This window comes from Ambystoma mexicanum, chromosome 7q, assembly GCF_040938575.1.
Source record: "Ambystoma mexicanum isolate Mex_15411 chromosome 7q, UKY_AmexF1_1, whole genome shotgun sequence".
Taxonomy (NCBI): domain Eukaryota; kingdom Metazoa; phylum Chordata; class Amphibia; order Caudata; family Ambystomatidae; genus Ambystoma; species Ambystoma mexicanum.
Window position 1 is genome coordinate 476,357,767 of NC_090941.1, and position 27,384 is coordinate 476,385,150.

A 27,384-nucleotide genomic window follows, 5' to 3' on the forward strand; every position below is an offset into this window, starting at 1 on the left:
CAGTTCAAAGCCCTCCCCTTCGGACTACGGTCGGCACCCAGGGTATTCACCAAGTGCCTTGCACCGGTGGCGGCGCAGCTGCGCGGCGAGGGGATCCACGTCTACCCCTACCTGGACGACTGGCTCATCCGAGCCAAGAGGAGGGAGCTCGCCGTGGAGCACACGGCAAGGACCGTCCAACTTCTCACGGACCTGGGATTCTCCGTGAACTACGCCAAGTCCCGCCTGGTACCCGCGCAAAACGCACTGTTTCTGGGAGCGAAGCTCGACAGTGTTTCCCTTCTGGCCTCCCCGTCGGAGGAAAGGACCAGGTCCATCCTGGGCAAGGTACAGCGGATGTTGGTTTCCGACGCGGCCAAGGTGAGGTCCATCAAGTCCCTCCTCGGAATGATGTCTTCTTGCATCTACCTCATTCCCATGTGCAGGCTCCGGATGCGCCCGTTGCAGGAGTTCCTGGACGCGCGCTGGATCCAAACGACGGGCGGCTTCGAGGAGAGGATCACACTCGACGAGAGTTTCCGCCGAGCGGTCCGGTGGTGGGGCACCCGCGCGCATCTGACGGCGGGCATGGACTTCCAGACCCCAGACCACCAGGAGACAGTGACCACGGATGCCTCCCTGGAAGGGTGGGGAGCGCACACCGAAAATCTGCACGCGAGAGGCCTTTGGCTCCCGACGGAGAAGTCCCTCCATATCAACGTCCTGGAGCTCCGTGCAGTGTTCTGGGCCCTCAGGTCCTTCCTTCCGTCCCTCAAGGGCAAGGTGGTGAGGATCTTCACCGACAACACCACCACCATGTTTTACATCAGGAAACAGGGCGGAACCAGGTCCCCAGCACTGTCCAAGGAGGCGCAGGACCTGTGGCATTGGGCCGTCGCCCAAAGGATGTTTCTGGTGCCGTTTCATCTGGCAGGGATAAAACACACCATCGCCGACTCATCAGCAGGGAGCTGCGTTTGTGCCACGAGTGGGAACTACGGCAGGATCTAGTGGATCGCCTCTTCCGACGGTGGGGCACACCCCAGATCGACCTGTTCGCGACGGCGATGAACTCCAAGTGCCGGAGGTTCGCCAGCAGGTTTCCCCAGGCGAGGAGCATAGGCGATGCTTTCTCGTTCCCCTGGGAGGGCCTGTTCCTCTACGCGTTCCCTCCTTTGCCACTGCTAATCCGGCTCGTCAACCAGCTCAAGAGGTCACGGTGCAGGATGATCCTCGTCGCACCTGCGTGGCCGAGGCAGGTATGGTTCCCGGACCTTCTGGACTTGTCAGCGTCCTCGCCAATCAAGCTGCCGGTGGACGCGGATCTACTCTCCAGGGAAGGAGGCCCCATCCTCCACCACGACCCGAAATCGCTGAACTTGCAGGCCTGGCTCCTGCAGCGCTAGAGTTTGGAGGATACGACATACCGGCCAACTGCAGAGAGGTTCTTGCAAAGGCCAGGGCGTCCTCGACTCTTAAATGCTACGGACACAAATGGAAGAGGTTCTCTGTCTGGTGCCACGCACAGAAGATTAACCCTCTACGGATTACGGCTCCCCAGGTACTGCCGTACCTGCTGACGCGGGCCAAAGCTGGACTGGCACACGCGTCCATCAAGATTCATCTTGCTGCGATCTCCCGATACACCAGAACCACGGGCCGGACGTCCTTGTGGTCTCATCGTCTGGTGAAAGAGTTCATGAAGGGACTGTTCAGATAGTTCCCGCCGGTGAAGGCGCCGGCCCCGGCGTGGGAGCTCAGCGTGGTGCTGACCAAGCTCATGGGACCTCCGTTCGAGCCTCTGCACTCGGCCCCGTGGAAGTTTCTGTCGTGGAAAACAGCGTTTCTTGTGGCCATCACCTCCGCACGACGGGTGGGAGAGATCCAGGCCCTTTCCTGCAAGGCCCCGTACTTGACTTTTCACGACACGAGGGTAGTGCTCAGGACGCACCCCTCCTTCATGCCCAAGGTACCGTCGGACTTCCATCTCAACGAACCCTTGGTGTTGCCTGTGTTCTTCCCGTCGCCTTCGTCGCCGGCTGAGAGGACTTTGCACTCGCTGGATGTGGCTAGAGCGCTGAAGTTCTACGTGGACCGCACGAAGTGTTTTCGGAAGACGTCACAACTCTTTGTGAATTTTGGACCTGTCAATCAGGGGAAGGTTCTCTCGAAGGCTTCCATTTCCAGATGGCTCTCCGGCTGTATCATGTACTGTCATCGGTTGGCAAACCGACCGCTGCCTGGCCTTCCGAGAGCCCATTCCACCAGAGCGATCGCAGCTACCACGGCGTTCCTTTCTGGTGTGCCCCTGCTGGACATATGCAGGGCTGCTACGTGGAGGTCGACGCACACCTTCACGAAATTCTACTGCGTCGATCGGGATTCCAGGGAGGAGTCCAGGGTCGGCCAAGCAGTGCTGCGCAACCTGTTCGCCTGAGGTGAGCCTGGTGAGGAGGTAAGATGCTTAATGTTGAGTTTGATGTAATGCTTAATGTTGAGCCTTTGCCACCTCCCGTGGTTGTGCATGTGTGTACTGCTATGTATTCTTTATTCATGAGCATGTGAATCCATGCCAGACCCCATGCTGGAGAAGGAACAAGTTACTTACCTGTAACTGTTGTTCTCCAGCATGGGTCTGGCATGGATTCACATGCGAACCCTCCCGCCTACCCCTCTGCGGCTCTTCACTTGGTCATACTGCCACTTCACGTGCTTCCAAATCTGAAGATGGCTGCCAGAGGCGGTGCTTAGGTAGAGGGCAGTCATTGGCTGTGGTCAGTATGACGCAGAGACCAGTGATTGGTTATTACTACGAAAGACAGATCAGAAACGAAACTGATACTGGTTTTTTTCTTTACCGAGGATTCCCAGCCTGACGACGGGGAATATTCATGAGCATGTGAATCCATGCCAGACCCATGCTGGAGAACAACAGTTACAGGTAAGTAACTTGTTCCTTATCGACATATGCAAAATTGAACTAAATCTCTGCAAGAAATTGCTAGCATAACAAAGAAATAGCTAGCCTAACAGCAAGATTTAAGCGTTTCGAACATGCTACATGTTAAATGTATTTGTTCAATGTTCTCACACATATTGTTCATATCTATAGTGCACCTTTACATAAGTGCCTTCCAAGCGAAATTGCAGTGGAATGAGGTAACAGGGAATACCGGGAAACCGTGGCCAGCAGACGATAGTTCATTACATTATTAGATAAAATGATAGACAAAGGTAGTCAATTTTACTGAAGGGATCAACCCTGTTTTATCAGTAGCAATGCAAGACCACTTGGCTTAAGTCCTTTGGTGCTCAAAGGAGTTGCTTTATCAAATCATTGTTTTTTAATTTAGGGTGGTAGCCTACTTGTGCAAGGGCTGCAAGTTGCTATCCAGACCGAAGATACATCTTGCATGTTTTTTTTTAACTTTTCTTTATTGGCAGGTGAGAGAACAGACAATCAACACATTGTACAGCATAGCAAGAGTACCAGATACATACATAGTAGTGCAATACATGGGAATGTTAGGCAGGTACCGGTGGGGCCATTGCCCGGATCCAAGCGGCACAGCAGTGGATTAGTTTACACCATCAGGAGGAGGGGAGGACAATAGTTCTAAGTCGTCTTTGTTATTTAAATATGTACAAAATTCAGTCCACACATTCCTGGGACGGGAGGCCAGCGGGAGAGTATTGATGTAGTCCTCCTCACACGTTTGAGTCCAGGTGAGGGCCCTCATCCACATCTGAAACGAGGGGGGGGGATTGGCGCTTCCAACATTGTAATATGCATTTTCTGGCTATTATGCTGGCAAAATTAAGAAACCTAGACATTTTCCTCAACTCCGGGCTATCCCACAGGCCGAACAGTACAGCTAGGGGTTCTGCAGGGATACGGGACGCTGTGATGTCTGAGAGAGCTTCAATTATGGCCTTCCAGTATGGGCCCAGCGCGTTACAGGACCAGAACATATGAGTATGATCTGTAGCAGGAGAACCGCACTTTGGGCAGGTGCGGGCCTGGGTGTGTGCAAACCTGTCCAGTCTTTGAGGTGTGTAATATAGTCTGTTGAGGCGCTTGTATTGCATGCACCTATGCCTGGCATTCAGAGAGGTGGTTCGAGTGTGTGTGCACATTTTCCCCCACATTGCGTACGTGATGGGGAGGCCCAGCTCCTCACTCCACGTATCTCGCGCCTTGACTGGCACGTCTGTGGGGTCGGCCATCAACAGTTTGTACAGCGCGGACACTATCCCCCTAGCACCAGCCGAGTTGGATATATACTGGATCTCAGGTGAGTCTGGGAGCTCATCTGGGTATGAGGGCCACCAGGCGCGGAACGCCGCCCTCAGCCTGTAGTATTGTAACAGTTCCAATGCAGTACCTAGGTGTCCGGGGCACCACATCTGCGGAGTGATAAACTTCCTGTCAGGGTAAAAGTCAGTCAGGGCCCGATAGCCCAGATCATGCCAGTGTTTCATTAAAAGCTTATCACGTGTAGGGCTGAGGCCCGGGAACTGCCAGATGGGCAGCCATTTGTAGTACGGGTGGTGGTCAGGTTGTATCTGCAAGATTTTTTCCAGGCCCTGACAGTGGCCGCTACAGGGTCTGCCGGGGCGTCAGCGTGATATGTGTGATGGAGAATGAGGGAGAGGGTGTTAACGCTCTCGCTCGTTAGGTTCTCGAGCTTCACATGCGGGGGGGGTCGGAGAACGTGTACCAGTATGTAGCGTGTTGGGCCTGCGCAGCTGTCCAATATTTGGCAAAATTGGGGGCGGTGAAACCCCCGTAACCATAGGGAAGAGTCATGTGTTGCCATTTCTTACGAACCGCGCCCGAGTGCCACAGAAATTGGGCACATGCAGCGTGTAAGTTCCTGAAATATCGCTTTCCGGGCCAGATCGGCACATTTGTGAAGACGCAGAGGAATTTAGGGACCATAATCATTTTGATTAGAGATAGTCTACCCGACAAAGAGAGTGGGAGACTGCGCCATTTCAACATTTGAGCCTCAGCAAGCTGCGCCACAGCCGCGTAGTTGTCAGCCAACAGTGAATCTTTAGTGAGGGACACCTGCACTCCAAGGTACTTGATGCCTCTCGGTGACCATCGGAGGGGGAATTCGCAGGACGGCTGTGTAGTGGACGGGGTTAGCGGGAAGATTTCAGATTTGGAATAATTTATGGTGAAGCCCGAGAAAGTGCCAATTTTGTCTGTCTCTCAATATCGGGTCTAGGTGGGCAGCTGGGTCTCTAATATATAGGAGTACGTCGTGGGCATATAGAGAAATGATCCCGGGAGTATCACGGAGACGTATACCTTTACGCGTATGTTTGTCCCTTACGTTATCAGCCATGGGCTCTATGGCGAGTGCAAAGAGTATCGGAGAAAACGGGCAGCCCTGGCGGGTACCTCTGTGGAGAGCAAAGGGAGACGAGGCCCTGGAGTTGACCAGGACTCTGGCGGCAGGGCATGTGTAGAGGAGTTTGATGTACGACCTCATGCGTGGGCCAATTCCCATTTTGTGGAGCACATCTTGCATGTTTTAAGTTTGAAAACGGGGAAGATGATGCCTCCGACCCTCTCGAGTGAGTTCTTCGGCTTATCAGAAGTGAGCAGTGACATGCACGAAGATGCTGTTTATGCCAGTCTTGAAGGTCAAAACAACAAAATAGCAGGTTGCCCAGTCTGACATCTCAAGAAACACAAATGGGCACTGCACACAAAAATGGCAGATTCTATTTTCGAAAGATTATGTATTTCCCGCATAGACCGTTTTGACGGCAAATACACTGTGTACACATCCAGCTTTCCTGATATGAGGTTTATGAGGAATAACTCTAGGTTACGCCATTTGAGGATATTAGTATAATGTACTAGTAATTGACATTTTTATGTTATGTATACAGAAAGACACACTATATAGCCTTTGCCGTAATAAAATACCCTGTGTCTTGGTGAGCAGCCTCATTCAAACACATTATTACCCCCTATGTCTGATGAGCATAAAGGCAATCTAACTGCACCTCTCCACTCACTAGGTTCACTGTATCCAAATGTGCACTGCCCATGAACAAGTGCATCTGAGACTGTGGGCAGTGGGTATAGAGGAGAAGAGGCTAGCCACACATGTATGGTTGATAGCTGAGAAAATTGTAGGAGTTGGGTGAACCATAAAATAAAGTATTTTGTGTATATGGACTTAATTGACCCTTGTGAAATGTTTTTTCTGCTAATTGACTGAAGGTCCAAAGTCCTTTCCCTCTCTCTGTAGGTCAAGCCCGCTTTCCAGTCTGTTAACAGCCACCTACGCTCTCTGTGATTTGTAGTGTCTCATTTCTTTCTAGACCTTAGATGGGTCTTTTTATGCTCTCTGTATAAGTCAGGATGTCATTTTTGTCCCCCAGGATGTGTAGGTTACCCGTCACACCTGAAGCCTCCAGGCCATGTGATGTCTGTCCGGAATCAGTATTGTATCTAGCCTTTGCACAAGTTGCTAAGTGTTCAGGTCTCCGCAAACTATAGTTTTATCAACTGGAAGAGACTCGCTAGGAGACTTCCCGGCAACACCACTGGAGAAGATTACACAAGCTGCGCCTGCCATTTTGAATGTACTCTGCATATAACGCATGGTTCTGCAAGTCTCTTTACCGGTCTTCACTGCTCTAAGCCTCAGTAGTAACCATTCTTTATTTAACATGGTTTGTATTGTACCTTTTCTGACATCCGCATTGGCTAATAGGCAGAGGATGTACAACGTTCATTAATTGCCAGGGTCTTTTTTGTAGTTTTTTGGCCGAAAAAAACTCATCACAAAATATGGGGTTACAGGTTAAAGGGACATAAAGGGTAGGGGGTGTGGGGAATAGGTAGTAAATAACTGGAAAGGGGATTGGTGGGGACCCTAATTTAAAAAAGTGAAATAGGTTTTTCACCCAAAAATCAGCAGCAAAAAACTCAGCGAAAATAAATTGATGATGAAATGACATAGAAACAAAACATGTCCAATTCATCAGTTTAAAAATAAACAAATATAAAAGTAATAACACTTCTTACATTATCCAACTAAAGTCGCATGATAAACACTAACCCTTTAATGAAAAAAGTTAGTTTGAAAGTCGTACAATGAGATCCGATTCTCAATTAGTTTAGTTCTAACACAAACCTCTGCCGGTACTATGTAAATGATTAATCTTAAACTAATTAATTGTATGTGCAGAAAAAAACAGAAAAAACCTTCTTCCCCTTTAAATTTAGAGGCTCGCAGGGTGCGGCCCAGGGAGCATGCGCTGCCCTGACTCCGCCCTCTGGTGCTACACCTCAGTACCTTTTTCCGCGTCGACGTGAACGGGCCGAATTCACCAGCACTCCTGGGTTTGGCTTCGGCAATGTAATTCCACACGCAGATACTTCTTCTCTTTGTCTTTTTTGTCTTATCTATCATTCAGGTACTCGGTCCTCAAGCGTCACGCTCCTCCCCGGCGCATGTCGACTTCTATAGGGTTCACCAGGTGTCCATCCTGCAACAGGCTCTTGCCGACTTCAGACCCCCATGCCCTCTACCTACGTTGCCTTGGCCCAGACCACGGTTGGCAATCATGTTCAGCATGTGACCCGCTGTCCTCGAAGGCGCTGAAGAACAGACTAGCCAGGTGGAGGGAGCTCTTCCAGAGGTCGCCTCCAGAGGATCTCACGAACTTCGTGAAGCATCAGAGCAGGTCGAAGGTAGGGCCGATATTTTCCAGCTCACCCCGCAAGGGAGACTCCTTCCCAGGGACACTACCGCGCAGGAGGGACCGGCCTGGTCCTTCTACCGGCACGTGCACTGAGGCTGCTTCATCTACCCGCCTTCTGGTCGAGGGATTCTCGGATCCTCCTGGGCGCAGTGTGGAGGGACCAGAAGGTTCTTTTACCGGGTCTACAACCGAGGGGCTCCGCCCTTTTACCTGCACCATGGCTGAGTGGCTACGCCCTAATACCGGCAATACGTCCGAGGGGGCGCCTAAACACAGCTCTACCGACCCACTGGTCGTGGGTGTCACACCTACCGGGCCGAGGCCCGAGGAGCAGGGTAGGCCTCGTGATCCACACACAAGAGTCTTGCACGAGGCCGGGCCCAGCGGACCGAGCACCATGTCGCAAGCACGTGGCAGGCAGCTCAACAAAATGGCCGCCGCGCCAGAAAGAGGCAACCGTCCGATGCCATTCCATGAATTCGGCGAAGAATGAGTGTCAAGGTGGGACTGGCCTCAACCAGGTACGTGGCCTACAGTCTACCCTTCATTTGCCCAGGGCAGCTCTCCTTTGCGTCCATATGGACAGGGAATGCAGCAGCTCCAGCAGCTCCCCGCTACCCCATCGGTACCCCCTGTCGCCTCTTTGGCCATTGAGGAGGTGCTCTTCGAGAAGTTCCTCGGCCTCATGAAGTCACTTCAGATGGGGGCTATCATCACATACGCCATCAGGGAAGTCCTCATCGCCCCAGGCCCTGGCGCAGCCAACTCCTTCGGCTCCTCAGCCGACTCCACAGGGGGCTCCACCGCAGCCTCCGCCACCTCCTCAGCCTCCGGCAGCGGTCTCTTTACCCCAGCCTCCGGCACAAACTACTCCTCCTGTGGAATGGAGGACACAGGATACTCCAGATCTGCAGGTTACGGATGAGGAGGATCCGGACACGCCATCCTCAGCCAGGGCCTTCCTCCAACGTCTTGCTGGTCTGGCGGAATACTTGGGCTTGCCCCAACCCGAGGTTGAGCAGCCGGCAGAGGGGGTTCTGGCTAAAGTCCTCACGCAACGCCCCTCTGCCAAATCGGGGATTCCTATGCAGACCGATGAAGTCTCCTTGGCCAAGAAGGGCTGGCTCAAACCCCACTCGGCCCAGCCGGTAAATCAACGCCTGGACGCCAAGTACAGGCAGATGGAGGGGGATACACTCTTGCTCTCGGCCCATCCTCAGTCACACTCCTCAGTGATCACTGAACTCCAAGCCTCAGTCGTCCTCAGCCTCCTCCTTTGCGGCGCTGCTAGGCAAGGAGGAGAAGATCTTGGAGGTGTACGGCAAGAAACTCTCTTCCAACGCATTCCTTGCATCTTCGTCAGGCCAACGCAGATGCCATGCTGGCTGCAGACAACCAAAGATTATGGCGGGAAATTGCGGACTTCCTCCCGGAACTCCCCACCCAGAGCCAATCACTCTTTAAGGTGGGGCTAGCTGAAGCGAAGCTGTTGGCGCATGACCTCATGGAATCCACAGTGGCTCATATCGATACCTCAGGCCGTGCCATCTCTGTTGCCACGGGCATGAGAAGGACGGCCTGGCTACGAGCAACAAAGTTGAACTCAGATGTCCAGGAGCGCATTCTAGATCTACCGTTCGAGGGGGGGGGGCCTCTTCCACTCCTCTACGGAGGAGCTGGACAACGAGAGAAACAGCTTACAAACGGCAAAGTCTTTATCCATTCTTACAAAGACCACGCCGAAATCGTACACCCAATCTCAGCAGCGCTCGGAAAGGGGTCGTACATATGGAGGGTTCCCCGGCTTCTAGGAACGCAGATCCAGGCAGTCCGACCGCTCGCCGTCTCAGAGCCGGCGCAAACAACAAAAAGGGGTGGGGGGTAAGGGCTTTTTCCAGTCCCCCTCCTCAGCGACAGCCTCCGAGGGAAAGAAAGCATGACATGCCCCTTCGGGTCCACGTGACCCCTGGATCCTCTCCGTATTATCCACGGGGTACCACCTTCCTATCCCAGCCTCTCCTCCCTTCTCCCCTCTACTCCCACAGGTTGGGACAGGAACTCTTTTGGCAGTGATCCGGTCGCTCGTAGAGAGCCAGGCAGTGGAGGAAGTTCCAGCCTCCCAGCGAGGCTTTGGCTTTTACTCCAGGATTTTCGCCACTCAAAAGAAGAACCAGGCGGCCTTGAGAGTTGTGCTGGACCTTTCCACCCTCAACCTCTCCCTACCCCTGCAAAAATTCAAGATGGTTATGCCAGCTTTTATAGCGGAGACATTGGACAAGGGAGCCTGGATGTGCTCCCTGGACCCGAAGGATACGTACCTACACATCCCGATTTAGCAGCCCCATCATTCTTTCCTACGGTTTGGGATCATGGGCTACCATTTTCAATACAACGTCCTTCCTTTTGGCCTTAACTCGGCCCCCAGGGTCTTTACCAGACTCATGAATGCCGTGGCGGCCCTCCTCAGATCGCTGCGGCATCACTATACTCCAAGCCTCAGTCGTCCTCAGCCTCCTCCTCTGCGGCTCTGCTAGGCAAGGAGGAGAAGATCTTGGAGGCACATGGCAAGAAACTCTATTCCAACGCATCCTTGCATCTTCGTCAGACCAACGCACAGGGCACCTGGACTCTCCACGAGCAGGAATACTAAATCAATTGGTTGGAGCTGAACGCCATCTGGTTAGCGCTCAGAGCATTCCTACCACTTCTCAGGGGAAAGGATGTCCTCATCCAGACAGACAACTCGACCAGCATGTACTACGTCAACAAACGGGGAGGTACCAGATCCCCTCCTCTGTACAGACTGGCGATCAGCAGTCCACCTCCCGGGGGAATCCAACCTGGAAGTGGACAGGCTCAGCAGGCTGGGAGTGGACAATTACGAGTGGTAGCTCAGGAGTTCTTCAACAGGTGGGGTAACCCATATGGATCTCTTTGCCACCTAGCACAACAAGAGTGTCCCCAGTTCGCATCTTGGCAAGGTCAGGGCCACGGCTCCCTGGGCCACGCATTTCACCTCCAGTGGACCGGCATGAAAGCCTACGCCTTTCCGCCCATTCCCCTGATCCACAGGGTAATTTGCAAAATCAAGGAGTCTCGCCGACTCCTCATCATTCTGATAGCTCCTTGGCTGTGGTTTTCGGAGCTACTCAGCCTCTCGGAGGTGCCCCCGATTCACCTTCCGACGGGCCCAGCAGGGGGGCAGAGTCATCCACCCTGCGCCAGGGAAACTAGCCCTTACAGCGTGGTACCTGAGCAGGTAACGCTTCAGCACCTTAGCCTCTCACAGGCCAATCTGGAGATCATACAGGGTGCTAGGAGCAAAGCTACCAGGGCCAAGTACAAAAGCAAATGGACCAGATTCTCAGATTCTACTATTGGGCAGACTACAAGGGAATTGACCCCTTGGCGTAATCTGGAGATCATACAGGGTGCCAGGAGCAAAGCTACCAGGGCCAAGTTCAAAAGCAAATGGACCAGATTCTCAGATTCTACCATTGGGCAGACTACAAGGGAATTGACCCCTTGGCATACACTTTGGACGTCGTGCTCTCCTTTTCGGCGCACCTCGCTCATTCAGGCGTGCAGGTGCAGCCATTGGGTCTTACAAGAATTCGGAGTAAGGCAGTTTCTCTTCCTCCTACCCTATCGTCAAGAAACACCTGACAGGCCTTGCTAGGCTCTACCCGCTCCTCAAGAGGGCGCACCCTGTGTGGAACTTAACATAGCCTTGGGCGCACTGGCGCACAAACCATTCAAGCCAATGGCGTCGTGGACATCAGGCTGGTGACCATCAAGACGGCCTTACTAGTCCGCCTTACCTCGGCTCGTCGAGTCAGCGAGATCCAGGCGCTGGTCGCCTCTGAGCCAAATACCACCTTTCACAGGGGCAAGGTAGTCATGCGGACGCACTCGGCATTTCTGCCCAAGGTTCCGTCTGCTTTCCACCTGAACAAGGAAATAGTCCTTCCCACGTTCTTTCCAGATCCCATGAAGTACAGAGAGTGCTGCACTGCGTGGATGTCTGGCGTGCCCTGAAATTCTACTTGGACAGGACCAAGGGCTTCCGCAAATCGGATGCCGTGTTTGTCACCTTTGGAGGTTTGAGACCAGGCTATCTGGCCTCTAAGGCTTCCATATCCCGCTGTATGGTCTCTGCCATCAAAGACACGTACAAGGGCTAGCACAAGCCGCTCCGGGCAAACATGCATGCCCACGCAGTCAGGGCCAAGGCAACAGCCATCGCATTCCAGCGCCATGTCCTTTGCAAGTCATAAGCAGGGCGGCCACTTGGGCCTCCACCTCAGCTTTCTGTAAGCATTACTGTTTGGATGCCGGCTCCAGATATGATGCGGCCTTCGGACAGGCAATTCTCAGGAACCTGTTTGCTTAAGGAGGGTCTCCTCTCCACCCAGGGGCTACAATCGGTTGTAATCGACTATACAGTATGGAGGAAAGGGGATGGGACGTAAGAGTAATTATAAGTTACTCACCGTAGTGACTAACGTACTCTAGTCCATAGTCCCCTTTCCTACATACGTCCGACCAACCTCCCCTCTAATAATACTGGTGTCACTAGGCAATGTTAAATCTATTATCGACGCATCAATGGGCACTGAGGTGTGGTGGCAGAGGGCAGAGTCAGGGCAGCTCATGCTCCCTGGGCCGCACCCCAGCGCGTCTCTAAATTTAAAGGGGAAGAAGGTTTTTTCTGGTGAAAAAGGTTCTGTCTCCCGTCCCTTGGAAGGGACGCCCATACAGTATGGAGGAATAGGGGGACTATGGACATAAGAGTACGTTAGTCACCAAGGTGATTTACTTATAATTCTTCGTCTATGGATTTTTTTAATTCTGAAATAAAGATTAGAGTTATGTGAACTTGTCACAACCTCATGAGAGGGGGTTGAGCAGGGTCTACTGACCTTGTTGCTTTCTGATTAAGCAAACCTTTGATTCTATGAACAACCTGTTTCTCTAATACTACTGTGTTAGGGTCACAGGCCCCTGCAGGGCTGAGACTGCAAGCCAGTTGTACCCCTTTCCATGTTTTGGTCTTTCTATCTGGAACCCTCTGTTTTCCTAGTAGCCTAGGGTACCACACTGAGTGTAATGAGTTCTGCTTACATTGCTGAGGAATGGAGTAGGTGTCTGGGGGATCCGCTTTGGGGCATGCATCACTGTGTGGATGGCTTACCCTGCCCGCCAAAGCTCACCACACTCATCCTCCAGTTTCCAGAGACTAGGCAAGAAGAATATCAAGGACGATGCTGCATTACTCTTGTAGTCCCTAAATATGTTGGGTCAGGCTTTATATCCTACTATCGGTTGTTACTAAAAGGCAAAAGCAGGCTTTTAAGCGTGCTTCTGGGCACATTTAACCAATCACATAGCACCATCTGCAGAGTTGGTATGCAAATATCCTCTGGTGGCTATCAGTGAGTCAGAAACGTATTCACCTTCATCTCTGCCTTTTGTGGGCATTAATGTCTGGACTTGGGGTAGAACGGACACACCTGTCCTGGCACTCTGGGGAATTGCTACAAAGTCAAGCCATACGATGAGGGCGGGGATCAAAATAAAGATATGATAAGCAAGAGCTAAACGCAACTCCTGGTTATCGGGCATCACCCTGTAATCAGGTGCTTTCTCTGGGGAATGAGGTGCTAGTTGATTGTATCCAATGCGTAAGTTTAGACTATACTTGTAACATTGGCCCTCATTACGACCCTGGCGGAATTCGGAAAACGATGGTGGAAATGCAATACCGCCATCGAATAGCGATCGGTGCGACTATGACCCGTCACCGCAAAGTACGAAGCCACTAGCGACACCGTAGTGAACGCCAACGCCAACTGCACCAAGCACGCGCGCGCGCGCCATGCCAAACCGTAAACACCACCATGGCGCAAGGGTACGCCAATTCCGACCCTAGCGGACATGTACCTAACGCCATCAAGCATGGCGGAATGTACCATTCCGCCATGGTGAGAAGTACGGCATCGCGAATCAACCGTAAACGGCCCCACTGAGTGCCTGTACACCGCTCCCTGCCCACAAAGTACAACTCCCCGTAGGTGCAATGAAGCCACAATGCAACCAGTGAAATGTACAAGTCACCCATGCATGCCAACGAACAAAAAAACACAACAGGGGCCAATGGGAGCTGCAGGGCACAGATGGCACGAATACAGAAGCCATCCCAATGGACATGACCACAGTCCCCCACCAAGAAACGCACGCAAACACAGGCACCTGTGACCAGCAATATTCCGAAAATCACATCATTCCACCAGTCCACCTGGCTGACCGGCATCTGTCACACAAAACCCAATCCCCCGCCCCTGAGCATGACAACATTCAAACAGTCATATTGGCAGCCCCCATCCCTGACCTCACGGGCTTCGTAGGCAAACGCGCCCAGTACAGTACCACACAACTAAACTCCGAAGCTGGAACCCAATGCAGATCTCCTCACAATACATCGCTCCCCAAATAGGCATATGCCACATCACTTGCAAAGAAGAACGCTACACGGGCCAAATCAGAATAGAAATTTAATGCACAACAAAATCACCAAGCCCATACAGCCATCAGGCCATGAACTCCAAAACACATTTCACCATTGTGGGCTGCATCCGCAAGAAATGACCAGCCACTACTTGTGTGACGCCCTGTTCCATCATGGTACACAGAGCCACATTCACGTACGAAAAGGCAACATGGAAGCGCACAGAACCGCAGGGCCGTCCCAATGGGGAGGCACTAGTCCATCTGAAAGGCCGAAATGTTGCTCCGAGCCACCAGTACTGCGTAAGGGCATGTGGCCCATTGGCGATCGTCCCATAAGATCGTAATGCTGCTCCACTGATTAACACGAAGCAGCAGGTGTCGGGAGTAAAACCCATCTGCAGGAGTGGCATACAGATGGCAGTGGCAAAAGGGGAGGAGATACCTGTCAACCAAAAGAAAAGAAAAAGAACAGAATGGCCATCAGAACTACATTCCAACAACTCACTTCAATGATCACACTAAATCCACAGCCATATGCATGCTAGCCCACTCCAAAGGTCCATCACCACCCAAAAACCACTTGCGACTCATAACTATCTATATCGAGGTGTAAACACCATCACAAACGAGTGTACCTGTGCATGCGTCTGTCAAAACAGAATCCATCAGATGGGATTGGTAACGTGCATGGACACAAGTGTCTGAGGGCGCGTCGAGACAGGGAGGGCTCAACAAGGCCAGATAGACGATGGTCCCACTATGGCAGCCCTGCATCACATAGCGTAGGGGAGGCGGATAGATCCCAAGAAGCCCTGTACATGGCAAACTCTGTATCAAATCACCTGCCCATGCATCCATTCATCATTCCCTCATCCCGGGATCAAAACGCCTGAATATTTACTCACATAACATTAGAAATATCCATTGAGTCTGTGCGTTATGCAGCCTGCAAAATCCACAGTGCCCCAGCCCGTAATTCCAGTGTAGTGAAGTAACATGTATTTGGGAACGTCCGGCCTCATCGCCCACGTCGCTATTGCGCATCCCATACTATTCATATCAATCATTGCATCCTCGCCATGGCCCCTGTCCCAAGGACATTGAACAATAGTACGTTATATTTGCAGTCAGACCTGTGGGCATTTCCTCGCCGCCAGCTGAAAACCGAAAGCGCCGCCCTTCGAATTCCTCATTTGCAACATCACGTCGAAGAGGCATCTGTGGCCGTTTGAAATCACTAATTAATCCATCGAGTGCGGCTGTGTGTGAAAATGGCAACTGCCTTCACCCACAAATGGGACGCCCCGCCCGTCGTTGCAACTCGGTACAGTGATGCATGAGGGCCCACCGTTACTCGAGTACTACGTTCCACTGACCCTTCACAAGTCTGTTCGCGACTGCACAGATAGTATGTGAAACAATGGGACCACAGCAGAATGAACATATCAACCAATGTTACACGGCCATCGGGTACAAATACATGATTGCAATAGCAAGATGCCATTCCCCGAATTGCAGCGTTGTGCGCGGGACGTGCTCGGCCAAAGGGGAGAGCAGTTTGCACAGGTGGAATGAATCACCACAGGTGGAGGCCATACAGCCTGATAACACATAAATTGCACAGCCAGTCTCCTCCCACAACCACACCGAAATGCTACCGGCAGGACTCGCGATGTTGGCCCTGGGGGACATGATAGCACTGCAAGTACTCCAACTCCAAGAAGAAGACGAACACCAACTACAACCGGCCGCACGGAGGAGACGCAGGAGGAGGAGGAGGGCAAGGCAGGGCCAGCAAGGGCCGCCAGCACAGCCACTACCACCACGCAGGCAGCCCGCAATCCCACGCCTCCGAGCACATCCGTTCAACCTCACTGATGAGCAGATCCACACCCTCTACCGTCTGGACCGGGACACCATAGCCGCCATTGTGGACATGACACAGGCTGACCTTGTCAGCATGATAGATAGCCCAACCGCCATCCCACCCCTACTGAAGGTGGTGTCTGTACTACACTTCCTGGCCACAGGCACCTACCAGCACACAGTCGGACAGTTGCATGGCATTTCTCAGCCACTGTTCTCACGGACACTATTGCAAGTGCTCGATGCCCTCCTGCAGCACGCAGACGACTACATCTCCCTACCACGCTCGGAGCAGGAAATTACCAACACAAAAGTGGGATTCCATGCACTTGGCGGCATACCGGGTTGCATTGGTGCCATCGACTGCACCCATGTGGAATTGGTCGTCCCACATGCCATGGAGGCCCAGTACCGCAACCGAAAACAATTTCATTCTCTGAATGTACAAATGGTGTGTGACTCCAACAGGATCATTACACATTGTTGTGCCCGATTCCCTGGATCAACCCATGATTCTATGGTCTTGAGGAACTCTACAATACCACGCTACATGGAGCGACACGCAGGGAACAGATCCTGGCTACTCGGTGAGTCTCATTACATGCATGATAATGTGGGGTATGTGATTCGGCAATGACCTGGCAGGAAGGGGGGGGGGTGTGCGTACGTAGCAATGGCATTCCACATCATACGTTTGTCGTCCACATACAGGTGATGCTGGATATCCACTGAAGAGATGGCTCCTCACACCAGTCCGGAACCCACGGGACCAGCATGAGGAGGACTACAACCATGCCCACTCACGTACCCGTGTAGTCATTGAACAGGCATTCGGCCTACTGAAGGGTCGTTTCCGCTGCCTCAGCAGGTCTGGCGGGGCACTCCTGTACCGCCATGAGAAGGTTGCAAAGATGGTGATGGCATGTGTCATGCTCCACAACATGTGCGTACGTAGAAATGTGCCCATGCCCCCTGACGCAGAACTGCAAGCACCTGATGATGGTCATGATGAGGGTGGGGATGTGGCAGCACCTCAAGGAGTCTGCGAGGCACCGGAGGGCCGTGACATTCGTCAGCATCTCATTGATGTATGCTTCTAGCACTCACGCCTGGTGGCTGATACATGGACACGGGACTCGTGGCACTGTGTGTGTCTGGGACATGCACAATATGGACTGTACGCCTATGATGGCCTAGTACACAAAGATCAATGTCCACACATCTCATTGGTTGATCGTGCACTGTTTATGGCATATGTGATATCATGTAGTACACCCTATCGACCCGCCACCCAAGTGAGCCCAACACACCCCCTCCACCCTCCTACCTCCCCCCCGAACACCAGTGTCCAAAGATGCTCATTGTCAGTGGGCTGTCGCTATTGCAAGCCCCCTCTGCGGGTATCAGGGGCACCCCTGCCTGTGGAGCGCAGGTTCTTCCCAGATCTACGTTGGGGGCTGCCCTGGATGGAACTTGCAACGGATGATGTCTCTGCCTGCTCACGTCCATGCATGTCCCTAAGGGTTTGCGAGAGCTCAGTGAGCACACGGCGCACTGCGGCAAGTTCGGCACATACGTCCTTGGACGTCGCATGCAGTTCCCCCCTCAGGCTCTCGGTGCTACTCTCCATTTGTGCCCTTAGTGTCTCTGTACCTCTCTCCATTTCTGCCCTAAGTGTCTCAGTTGATGTTTCTATGTCTGCCTTAGTGCCCCCACATTCATCGGCATGGTCCTTGAGGAGCGTGGCCAGTTGCTGCTGTTGCACGATTAACTGGTCGAGGGACTGTTGCCTCTGCTGGGCCATGGCCATTTGCGGGGGTGTCACAGAGGGGCTGTTGTCCTCATGTTGCCTTGCCACAGGGCTTGTGGGGGATGGCCAGTCGTCGTCTTGTGGGTGCCCCTGCGTGGTATCCTCATGTTGTACGGGATGGGACAGACAGGGGGATTGGGACAGGTCATGGATGGATCTGACTTCGACATCCCCGTCTTCTGTGTCGGAGCATGCTGCCATCAATGGGGTGTCACCTATGGTGCTGCTGCCACCAGAGGCAGTGCCTTCTGTGGCATCCGTTGGGGGGACCTGTGGTGGTGGTGTTGTGGGCATGCTGGCTGCTGGGGTGCCTGTTGATGTTCCCTCCTCTGTGCTGCCACCTGATTTGTGCTGCTGCCGTGTCTTGATGCGTGCAGCTGAGGTGGAGGGTCTTTGGCCATTGGTCTTGGCCCTCTTTGCAGGTGTGCTGGTAGGGGTGTCCTGATGCTCGTCGTTTGGATCGGACCCTGTGGTGGAGTAAAGGAGGGCGAGGGTTATTAATGGGTCTGTGGGTATTGGAATGGCATTGTATCACATGCATTGGGGTGGTACCTGAGGGTGATTTGGGTCGGGGCCTTGGAGGTGCTTTCATTTGTGTGTGGGGTGAGGGTGCAGTTGTTTGGCAGCCTGCAGTTAGGGTGTGCCTGCTGCACGTGTAGTGCGTGTTTTAGGGGTTTTTAATTATTTATGTATTTATTGTGGGTTTTAACGTGCGCTATCAGGCCGATGTGTGTGGACGTTCTCCTGGACATGTGTTTCTGTTGCACTATGTGGACACATGGTACTTCACATGGATGGACTTTGTGGATTTGGCATTGTTTTATTTGGCCCACCTACCTGACTCTTCGGATGTCTGCACTCCTTTCTCCATCCCTCCGACTCCCTCTATGCTCTCCATTCCGATGGTGGAGGCACAGATTTCTTCCCAGGGGGTCAACTTGATGGGTGATTCAGGACCTCCCCCGGTGGCTGTGGCAATGTTGCGGTTGGCAGAGAGTATGCTGCGGACGCGTATCCGCAGGTCGTCCCATCGTTTTCGGCATTGCTGTGGGTTGCGGGGTGCGGTCCCCACCGCACTTACCCGCTGTGCCACCAGAGCCCATATGGCCTTCTTGTTTGCAAGTGCCGTCCTGGTCATTTGCGTGCAGAAGACGACGGCAGCATTCTCCTGGAGGGTCTCTGTAAGCACGGTGAGTTCCTCACGGGAGAAGTGGACCTGCCGCTTGCGGTCGCACGCTTTCTTCGCTACTTTTCCCATTTTTCTTGGTTTCGCTAGGGTGGATGTCGGGTTGGGGTGTGTCTCAGGGTAGTGTTTTTAGTGGTTGTGTGGTTTTAGTGGTTTTATAGGTGTACGGCGGGATGTTTCCCGTTCCGGGCCCATGTTTTAACTTCCGTTTCCGTATATTTCCGGTCACCGTACTTTCCGGTAGGCGCACACTGCGGTGTCCGCTGTGATGGGTGGCGGTATTGCACCTAGGGCGCCGTACGGCGGCGGTGTGGGCCGTTTTGGGGTCATTTCCGCCATCGCGGACTTTGCACTTCCGCCATGCCGTGGTGCTCGTGCCCGATGGGTCGGAATGGGCCGCACTTTGCTCCTTCGTGCAATGGCGGAAACGCTATTTACGCTGTGGCGGTCCGGTCAGTCACTTTCCGCAAGGGTCGTAATGAGGGCCATTGTGTTCATTATGTATGACCCATAATGATTTTAATGTCTACTAGGTATGTCCCAATGTACCTTTATACACATTCATAAAGAGACAGATTTAATGTCTCATAAATAAATGTGTTTAATACCAGTTGGGATGGTGGGCCAAATGTAGCTGGATATGGGTGACCGTATCATCCCTCATTATCCCGATCTGCATTTTTTAATTAATCGAGGTTGGGATAATGAGCCATGCACTGAATGGGAGATTAGAGGGGGGTAGAGTGGGGAGATTAGGTGGAGGAACCCTCACGTGTTCTTTTGACCATCTCCCCACCCCTTTTCACCTTTACCCACTAACTCTGTTTGTTTTTCCCAAATTCGTTATTGTTTACAAATTGAATTTTCTTTTTCATGTTGCAAAAAATGCATTTTTGTGGTAAAATTCGAGGCTCTTTTAGCCTATAAGCAGCAGCTATAGCTCTCACAGCAATTTCAATCTTTGTGCAGATTTAGGATGGACCTCTTGCTGCAGGCAGAAATGGTAAGTACCTCGAGCAATGGTTCTTCCACCAGCGTTTCCTCAGTCTACTCATAAGTGACCTTTCCATCGTCCCAGAGGCTGGAAGGTAGACCTTTTATGTAAGCTATAGAAGTGCACTGAAGAGTCCTCCTTGGGGCAGAAGATTAGCAGCTCCCAGAAAGTGCCTTAAGATTGATCAAGTCCTTTTGCTGCCCTGAGGACTCATGTACACAATGATGTCTGCTGTTGTTTTAAAAAAAAAAAAAAACTTTTTTAAAGAAAATAGCTTTTAAAAAAAGTAATCCTGGCTGCGGTCTGGCAGGTCGTAGTGGGTCTCGGGGGATATATAGTCATTATATTAATCCTGAAATAACTATTGTTACACATACCCAACTTTTCCTTGTGGTGTGCTGTCATGCCCATTTAAACAACCAGAGAAGTTAGCAGTTTCAGGCACCAGGTTATTTTCATGTAGTTTCAGGTAACCTACTCCATGTTACTTTCAGGAAGGAACATCTGCAATGGAGAATCTGAATGAGATGCAGTGCATGTGGTTTGAGACTGAGTGTGCATCGGCCTACCAACGGATGGGGAAATATGGTGAAGCCTTAAAGAAATGCCATGAAGTTGAGCGGGTAGGTAACCCCAAACTTTCTTTCTTTAGCTCTGTCATGAAAAGTTATTTTTGTTCCAGAATGTTCGACTAAATGTGCCTTCAGAGAAACATTTCATCTGAAAATTCGTTTTTTAACTAATCGTAGGTTTTTCATCCTGAAACATGCAATGCACAAAAGGCGTAGCCCAGCAGCATCAGAATGTATTCCCATTTCCCTTTCATAGTCCTTGCATTCAGATCACCCTGAATTCTTTGTCATTAGTTCTGAAAATGGTTTACCTAATCAAAACTTGCATTACTGGTTCTTCATTTAATTAAAATGTGTTAACCTCGTCACTTAGCCATATCGAATGCTACACCTAAGAAAATATGTCTTGCTATATCTGGTGACAATGCAACTGTTCTATTTTCCTTCCCTGTTAACCACTTGCACTGGGTTTCCTTAGTAACTGGGCAAGCAAAATGACCCCAATCCTTGTGCTCTTTTCATGCCCCTGAACACAGACACTGGCGCAGACCAATTTGCAACCATCAAACTCAACTGCCCTTGATGAAGGCTGTCAATAATTATGAGCCTGCAGCAAGGGCATCACAGAAGAGCTAAAAATCCATTGTATGGAACATGGGCTTGGCAGTCTGATCTGCCTAACATTATTCTGGAGTTTCTGCATATGTGGATGCAAATTCTTGGGCAATCCAAATTAAATGCATTACAGTCCAATTCCTTTTGTGAGCTAGGTTTTCCCCAATGCTCATATTCTGGTTGCATTTTCCATTCCTGAAAAAAAAACACCCCCATGGCTCCTGTATCTGAGCTATATACTTCGCAAGAACTTCCCTGTTTTAGGTTGCTACAACACTTCGCTTTAATATATACTCTATACCAAATGCCTTGATAGGAAATCCATCAAGTCTATGTCAGGTTCCTGGAGACTGGAGATGTACTATTGCACAGTCCATTCCCTGCGGATCTTGCTGAAGATGCCACAGTGCCTGCATTTTATAGAGGGGTGTGTTTAACAAATGACGTTGTCTGTGGGTGTAACAGTTCTCTTGCTTGTAAAACTTTACACCAAACTTCCAGGAGCTTCCAGTTTAGTCATAATGTTAATGCATCTAGGGATTCGATCAGTGACATGTTGCACCTATAGCAGCCAAGTGGAGACTATTCTACTGAAATTATTCTCCGTACCAGTCACCCCCAAACAAATTCCACAAAAAATGTGATTGAATTGGGAAATTAGTTGAAGTAAATGGGCACATTTTAGGGCCACTTTCGTTATGCAACCTTTGATTAAAATGAACTTGATGAGTTCACAGTACCACTGACATGCCATACCTACAAGCCATGTTTCTCCTGAAGATACCAGCATATCGTCCTTCACATGAAATTCTAATTTTAGTGATTTGTTATTTTATAATGTTTGCCAATATAGGACTGCAGGACCATTCTAGTGCATTTGGTGACCCTGATGGTAGCTATCTTTAATGAAACTTTTAGATTTGACTAGGCTATTGGGAGGGTGTTGATGTAGGTGAGGTGCCCTGATGGCTTTGAATGTTGTGGTCAGTCTCTACTAGCCGTATCGCAAACAGTAGGGGTGGTCTGGGTTGAATGGCACCTTTAGGGGCCAACAAGAGGTGCTGGTCTCCGTACCCTTTTTCCTTAGCCCCCTTTTGAGATTGGTTGGCTTGCTTAGGAGAGACCCTCTGAGAGGTGGTATATAAGGTTAAACCCTGTACCAAATGTCACATGGCTATGGTAAAACACAACCATTGACACCAGAATAAAGTTGGGTTTTAGTAAGCAAAAGTAAAATCCAAGAATACTAAATTTCAAGCATCTTTTGTTTTTGAAATGGCATTGTTCCATTTTGTGGGCATGTGGATGTAACTTGCTTCCCATACATTCTTTGAGATTAGGTGGTAGTCCCACAATTAGCCGACAGGTACTCTGAAAAGACGCTGCAAGATCCCGTCGAAAGGTGGCACCCTTCCATCTTTGGACGTTGGTCCTCTGACTTGGGCACACTCTTTCACGGCGCTGATGACGTCAGAGTCACAAGTGAATTTGCCCCGCTCCACAGAGGCACATGCATGTCACATTTGGAGGACATTTATGATGAGGAATGGGACCCCACACATTTTGGGTTTTAACCCCTCCATCCAAGGGAGGTCAGAGACTTCCTGGAGGAGTTTAGTGTGGAATAGGGTGACCTGGTGGATCTTGCAGCTGACATGTGACATGGACATCTCACAAGAGACTTACATATTCCAGACACCAAACCCAGGAAAGCCCCAAACTGCTTTTCAGCGCTTGATGGCCGAGGTGGTTGACACCTTGCGGTTGTCTGCTCCTTCATGCCCCAAGGTGCACTAAGAGTTGAAGGAATCCCTATTGCCTTTCAATAAGGCAGTAGAGGGACCGGGTTTGAACTCTGGAACAAACTTGACTGAATACTGTTTACTTGGACCTGGCTAAAAAGCACCGACCGGCCCTCTGACCCGGTGTTCCTCTCGACTCATGCAACGCCTGGAATTTGGATGGATGGCAAACTTAAGTCCACAGCCTTTTGGCCCTTGCCCCCTAACAAAGAGAGCAGGTGATTAGATGCATGGGCAAGGAAGACTTTTGGCTCTTCTCAGCGCGGGTCTCTGTTGTGTGAGCACCTCCTGTGCCATGGTAAACTTATCTCTTAGGCTCTTGGAAGGGTTTTGAGGCCCTGGTTTAAGGACCGCAAGAAAACCTTGCATCATATCCAGGCACGAAAGGGCAGTAACGCCCCAACAGAGGTGGGGGAGAGGGGCGCACCCAGAAGAGTGGCTCCACTTCCACTGTGCCCTCCGTAGCCATTGGCGCAAAGCCTCTGCGAAGTGGACTTCTGCCACTGTACCTCTGTGGGAGGCAGGATATCCCAGTTTGGCAGAGAATGGATGCTTACCACTTCCCATGCCTGTGACATAAAGTTGATTCACCAGGGATACTGTCTCCCTTCTGCTCTCTACTCTCTGGACCAACTTTCAGACAACCACCCTTTGCCTCCTGAGGAGGAGATCAATCAGTTCTGGCAAAAGGTGCCATTGAACGGGTACCCTGCTCGAAACGAAGCAGGATTATTTAGCCTATTTACTGATGCCGAAGGAGGAGGGGTTTCTAAGACCCATCCTGGATTTGCTACTTCCGTACTTGTACTTGCACATGGGCAAGTTCAAGATGGTGATTATGGCCCAGATACTTTAGGCCTTGTGGCCATCCACAGGAAACACAAGAAGTACCTGATATTCAAAGTGGGGAACGATTGCTACCAGTTCAAGGTACTGCCTTCCGGCCTTTCTTCATCACCCAGGGTTTTCACTATGCAGCTGGCAATGGTAGAGGCTCACCTCAGATGGGATACAGTTCATGTTCTTTCCTATCTGGAGGACTGGCTCGTTTGAGCTTGTTCCCCAGACCAGGAGTCGGCACATTTGTTCCGGATCTGCATCATATTGCACAGTTTAGGCTTCTCCCTGAACTTCAGGAAGTCTCAGATTTCGCGTCCCCATCCCTCAGGTTCATGAGAGCAGTCTTGGGACACACTCCTGGGCCGGACCTTCCCACATGAGAACAAAGTGGTGGATAACATGTTGTCTTTCAAACACAGGAAACCTTTCCTTCTTGCAGTGGCAGAAGCTTGATTACGCATGAGGTTGCTCCAGTGTCTTTTGAATTCACAAAGGTCTCATTTTCAGGGACAGGCTTCAGATGTCCTTTGGTCTCAGTAAAGGTGTCCGGAGACCTGCAGTGCTCATCCCAGAAAGACAACCTTCTGAGAGGGGTGTTGTTTTTACAACCCTGGACCCAATTGAGCCTGTTCACAGATGTGTTCCTTAAAGTCGGGGGAGCTCCCCTCCAAAACCTGATGGTGAGCAACCTATGAGCCTCATCTGAGTGCCAAGAGAACACCAGTTTGCTAGAGTTGAGAGTGACCAGGCTGGCCCTAGTTGCTTTCCTCCCCTCTGTGAGAGGCGTGACTGTGTTAGTCCTGACGGATAAGACAGTAGCCATGCATTACCTCAACAAGTGCAGTGGTGTGGGCACCTTGCCTCTGTGCAGAGAATCAATGAGGTTGTGGTTCTGGGCTCTAGAGTACAGCGTGTCTCTGCTGGCGGCTCACCTGGCTGGCAAGGAGAACGTGTTGATGGATGCCCTAAAGAGATAGTCTTAGATTTACTTGGAGTGGGAGCACCTCCAGGAGGTTCTGCAGCAGATGTTCTTCCATTGGGGTACTCCTCAAGTGGATCTCTTTGCTTCCAGTGTGAACAGGAAGTGCGAGTGATTCTGCTCCAGGGAATAATCCAATTGGGGTGCTTTGGGGAACGCCTTGACAGTCAAGTGGGACTTTGACCTGCTCTATGTGTTCCCGTCGATCCTTGTCCTACCGGACTTTGGTTCTCAAGAGGGGTACGCCTGTTTGAATCCACAAGGATCTTGATCACTCCGGACTGGGCTCGGGGAACGTGGTACTCGGAGATTCTGGACATGGCCTTCTGCCTTGTCTGGTGCCTGCCACAGAGAACGGACCTCTTCTGCACACAAACCAGTGCAGCCTGAAATGTCATGCCTGGATACTGATCCTCTTTGCTGGAAGGCACACCACCAAATTAATCTATGCTTGCAAGTGGCATACGTTTCCTGCTGTCTTTGGCCCAGACAGCAGATTGGCATTGTGAAAGGCTATCTTGCAGCAATTTCAAGAGGACCCCCGAGCAGGGCTCGTTTTTCATGTTCCCCACAGTATGCAATTCCTGTGGGGTCTTTGTAATATGTTTCCCCACTTGCCCGTTTGTTGTTCTGGCACAGGATTTAAATTTAGTGTTAACATTTCTAATGGCTGATCTGTTGGAGCCCCTTCATTCCTGTTCATCTAGATTGCTCACCTTTAAGGTAATTTTCCTGGTCGCCATCACTTCTGCTAGACGGGTGATTGAACTCCAGGCTTCATCTGTTAAAACTCCATACTTGGTATTCTCTAAGGAGATGGTGACATGGAGTCAGCCCATCCTTCCTTCCAAAGGTGGTCTCCGATTTCCATCGCTCTCAAAAGATCCATCTTCCTGTTTTTTTCCTCAGCCTCATCCTTCCAAGGCAGAGGAGCGTTTTCATTGGTTACACCAGGTGAGGGCACTCAGCTCCAATGTCTCGGATGAAAGCCTCCAGGAAAGATGGCCAGCTTTTTATTGGTTACGCTGGTGCACATGCTAGCAGGGCTGTGACCAAACAGACCCTGTCGAGGTGGATAATTCTCTGTGTCTGGGAATTTTATGATCTGACGGGTAAGGAGGTCCCCTGAAGGTCTGAGCTCACTCCACCAGAGGGCTGGCCTCCACCTCCGCTTCCAAACCTGGAGTCCCTGTTCTGGATATTTGCCAAGGGACTTCATAGCACACATTTGCTAGACATTACTGATTTGATTCTATGTCTGGTCAGGACGCATGTTTTGGCAGAGCTGTCCTTCAAAGTTTTCTGGTTTTTGGTGGTGTCCTTAATAGTCTCTCTCCCGCTGGTCTGTGTACTGCTTTGGGGGTCTATCTAAGATGATACATCCGTGGGAGGATGGAATCCATTAGAACAAATAATTAACAAACCTTTGGGTTATGTTCTTTCTGATGGATGTTCCCCCAATGGATTCCTCATCACCCTCCCTACCTGCCTCTCTTGGTGGATAGATTGTACACCTTAGTTCTAAGGTCACTCAGTTGCAGAGTGCTCAGGAGGAAAGGGTGGAACTGAGGTAATGGGTGTAGCACCTCTATACATACTGCCCCCGACGTCATGTCTGTCGCAGCGTGTGTAGAGGAATTGGGCGGAGACCGATGCAACGTTGCCTCCCCCAACCCCCCCGGTGGTGGAAAGGTTTCTGAAGAGCAGCTGTGCTGGGAGATAGATATCTAAAACTCCTGCTACTACAACCTGTAGTATTCTCAGGGTTACAACTTCTGTTGTCCATTGATGGAAAACTGATTATTTACCGATTTACTCATACTTCTATTTGTACAACTGAAATGTCAGCTATCGGGTTGACACAAAAACATCATCTCTCTAGTACTAACAGTTATACAAACATTTCAAGTGGTGTAACTAGTAAAACCAAAAACATAAGTTAAAAAATATACCAACCTCTGGAACAATTCTACTCAGCAACTTCAGATCTTGAGTTTGGGACTACTAATTAAGTATATAAGGGCTCCTGGTGGGGACCCTATTCTGCCCTGGAGGGCTCTATGATCAATGAACAAGTGAACAGGGTCAGTCTTGTCTATTCGATTGCCCCAAGAGTATCGTTAGTATGACATGATAGACAAGCCTTTTTTTCCAATTAATGTTTATATTCTAAAAAAGGGATCCCTAATGGTCTAATGGCACACAAAATATACAGAATGTTTCATTGATGGCTGGACATGAACCAAATACATGATATTGTAGGATATACGTACATGAGATATTTACAACTCAATATTATTGTATAGTGACTTAAAATAATAAGTGACCTCCTGTTGTACACAAAATACAACAATCAGGAGTCATGACAGTTAATAACATTTGTAGACACAGTGTTGAAACAATGTTGAACAGTGTTGACATATCACAAAGGAAATGGAGTATGGAGAGTCCACACAGGTGTGTTTCAGCCCTACCAGGCTGCTGTATGAGCCTA

General features: G+C 50.7%; 1 protein-coding gene across 5 annotated transcripts in view; it reads left to right on the top strand.

Moving 5' to 3' along the window:
• Window positions 1–27,384, top strand: part of NAA16 (N-alpha-acetyltransferase 16, NatA auxiliary subunit) — a 2,654,788-nt gene that overhangs the window by 1,913,823 nt on the left and 713,581 nt on the right. For all 5 annotated transcript variants that reach the window (XM_069640524.1, XM_069640525.1, XM_069640523.1 and 2 more), the window contains exon 13: window positions 20,577–20,705. In XM_069640524.1, coding sequence (XP_069496625.1) covers window positions 20,577–20,705 — 129 coding nt within the window. The remainder of the gene's footprint in view (window positions 1–20,576; window positions 20,706–27,384) is intronic.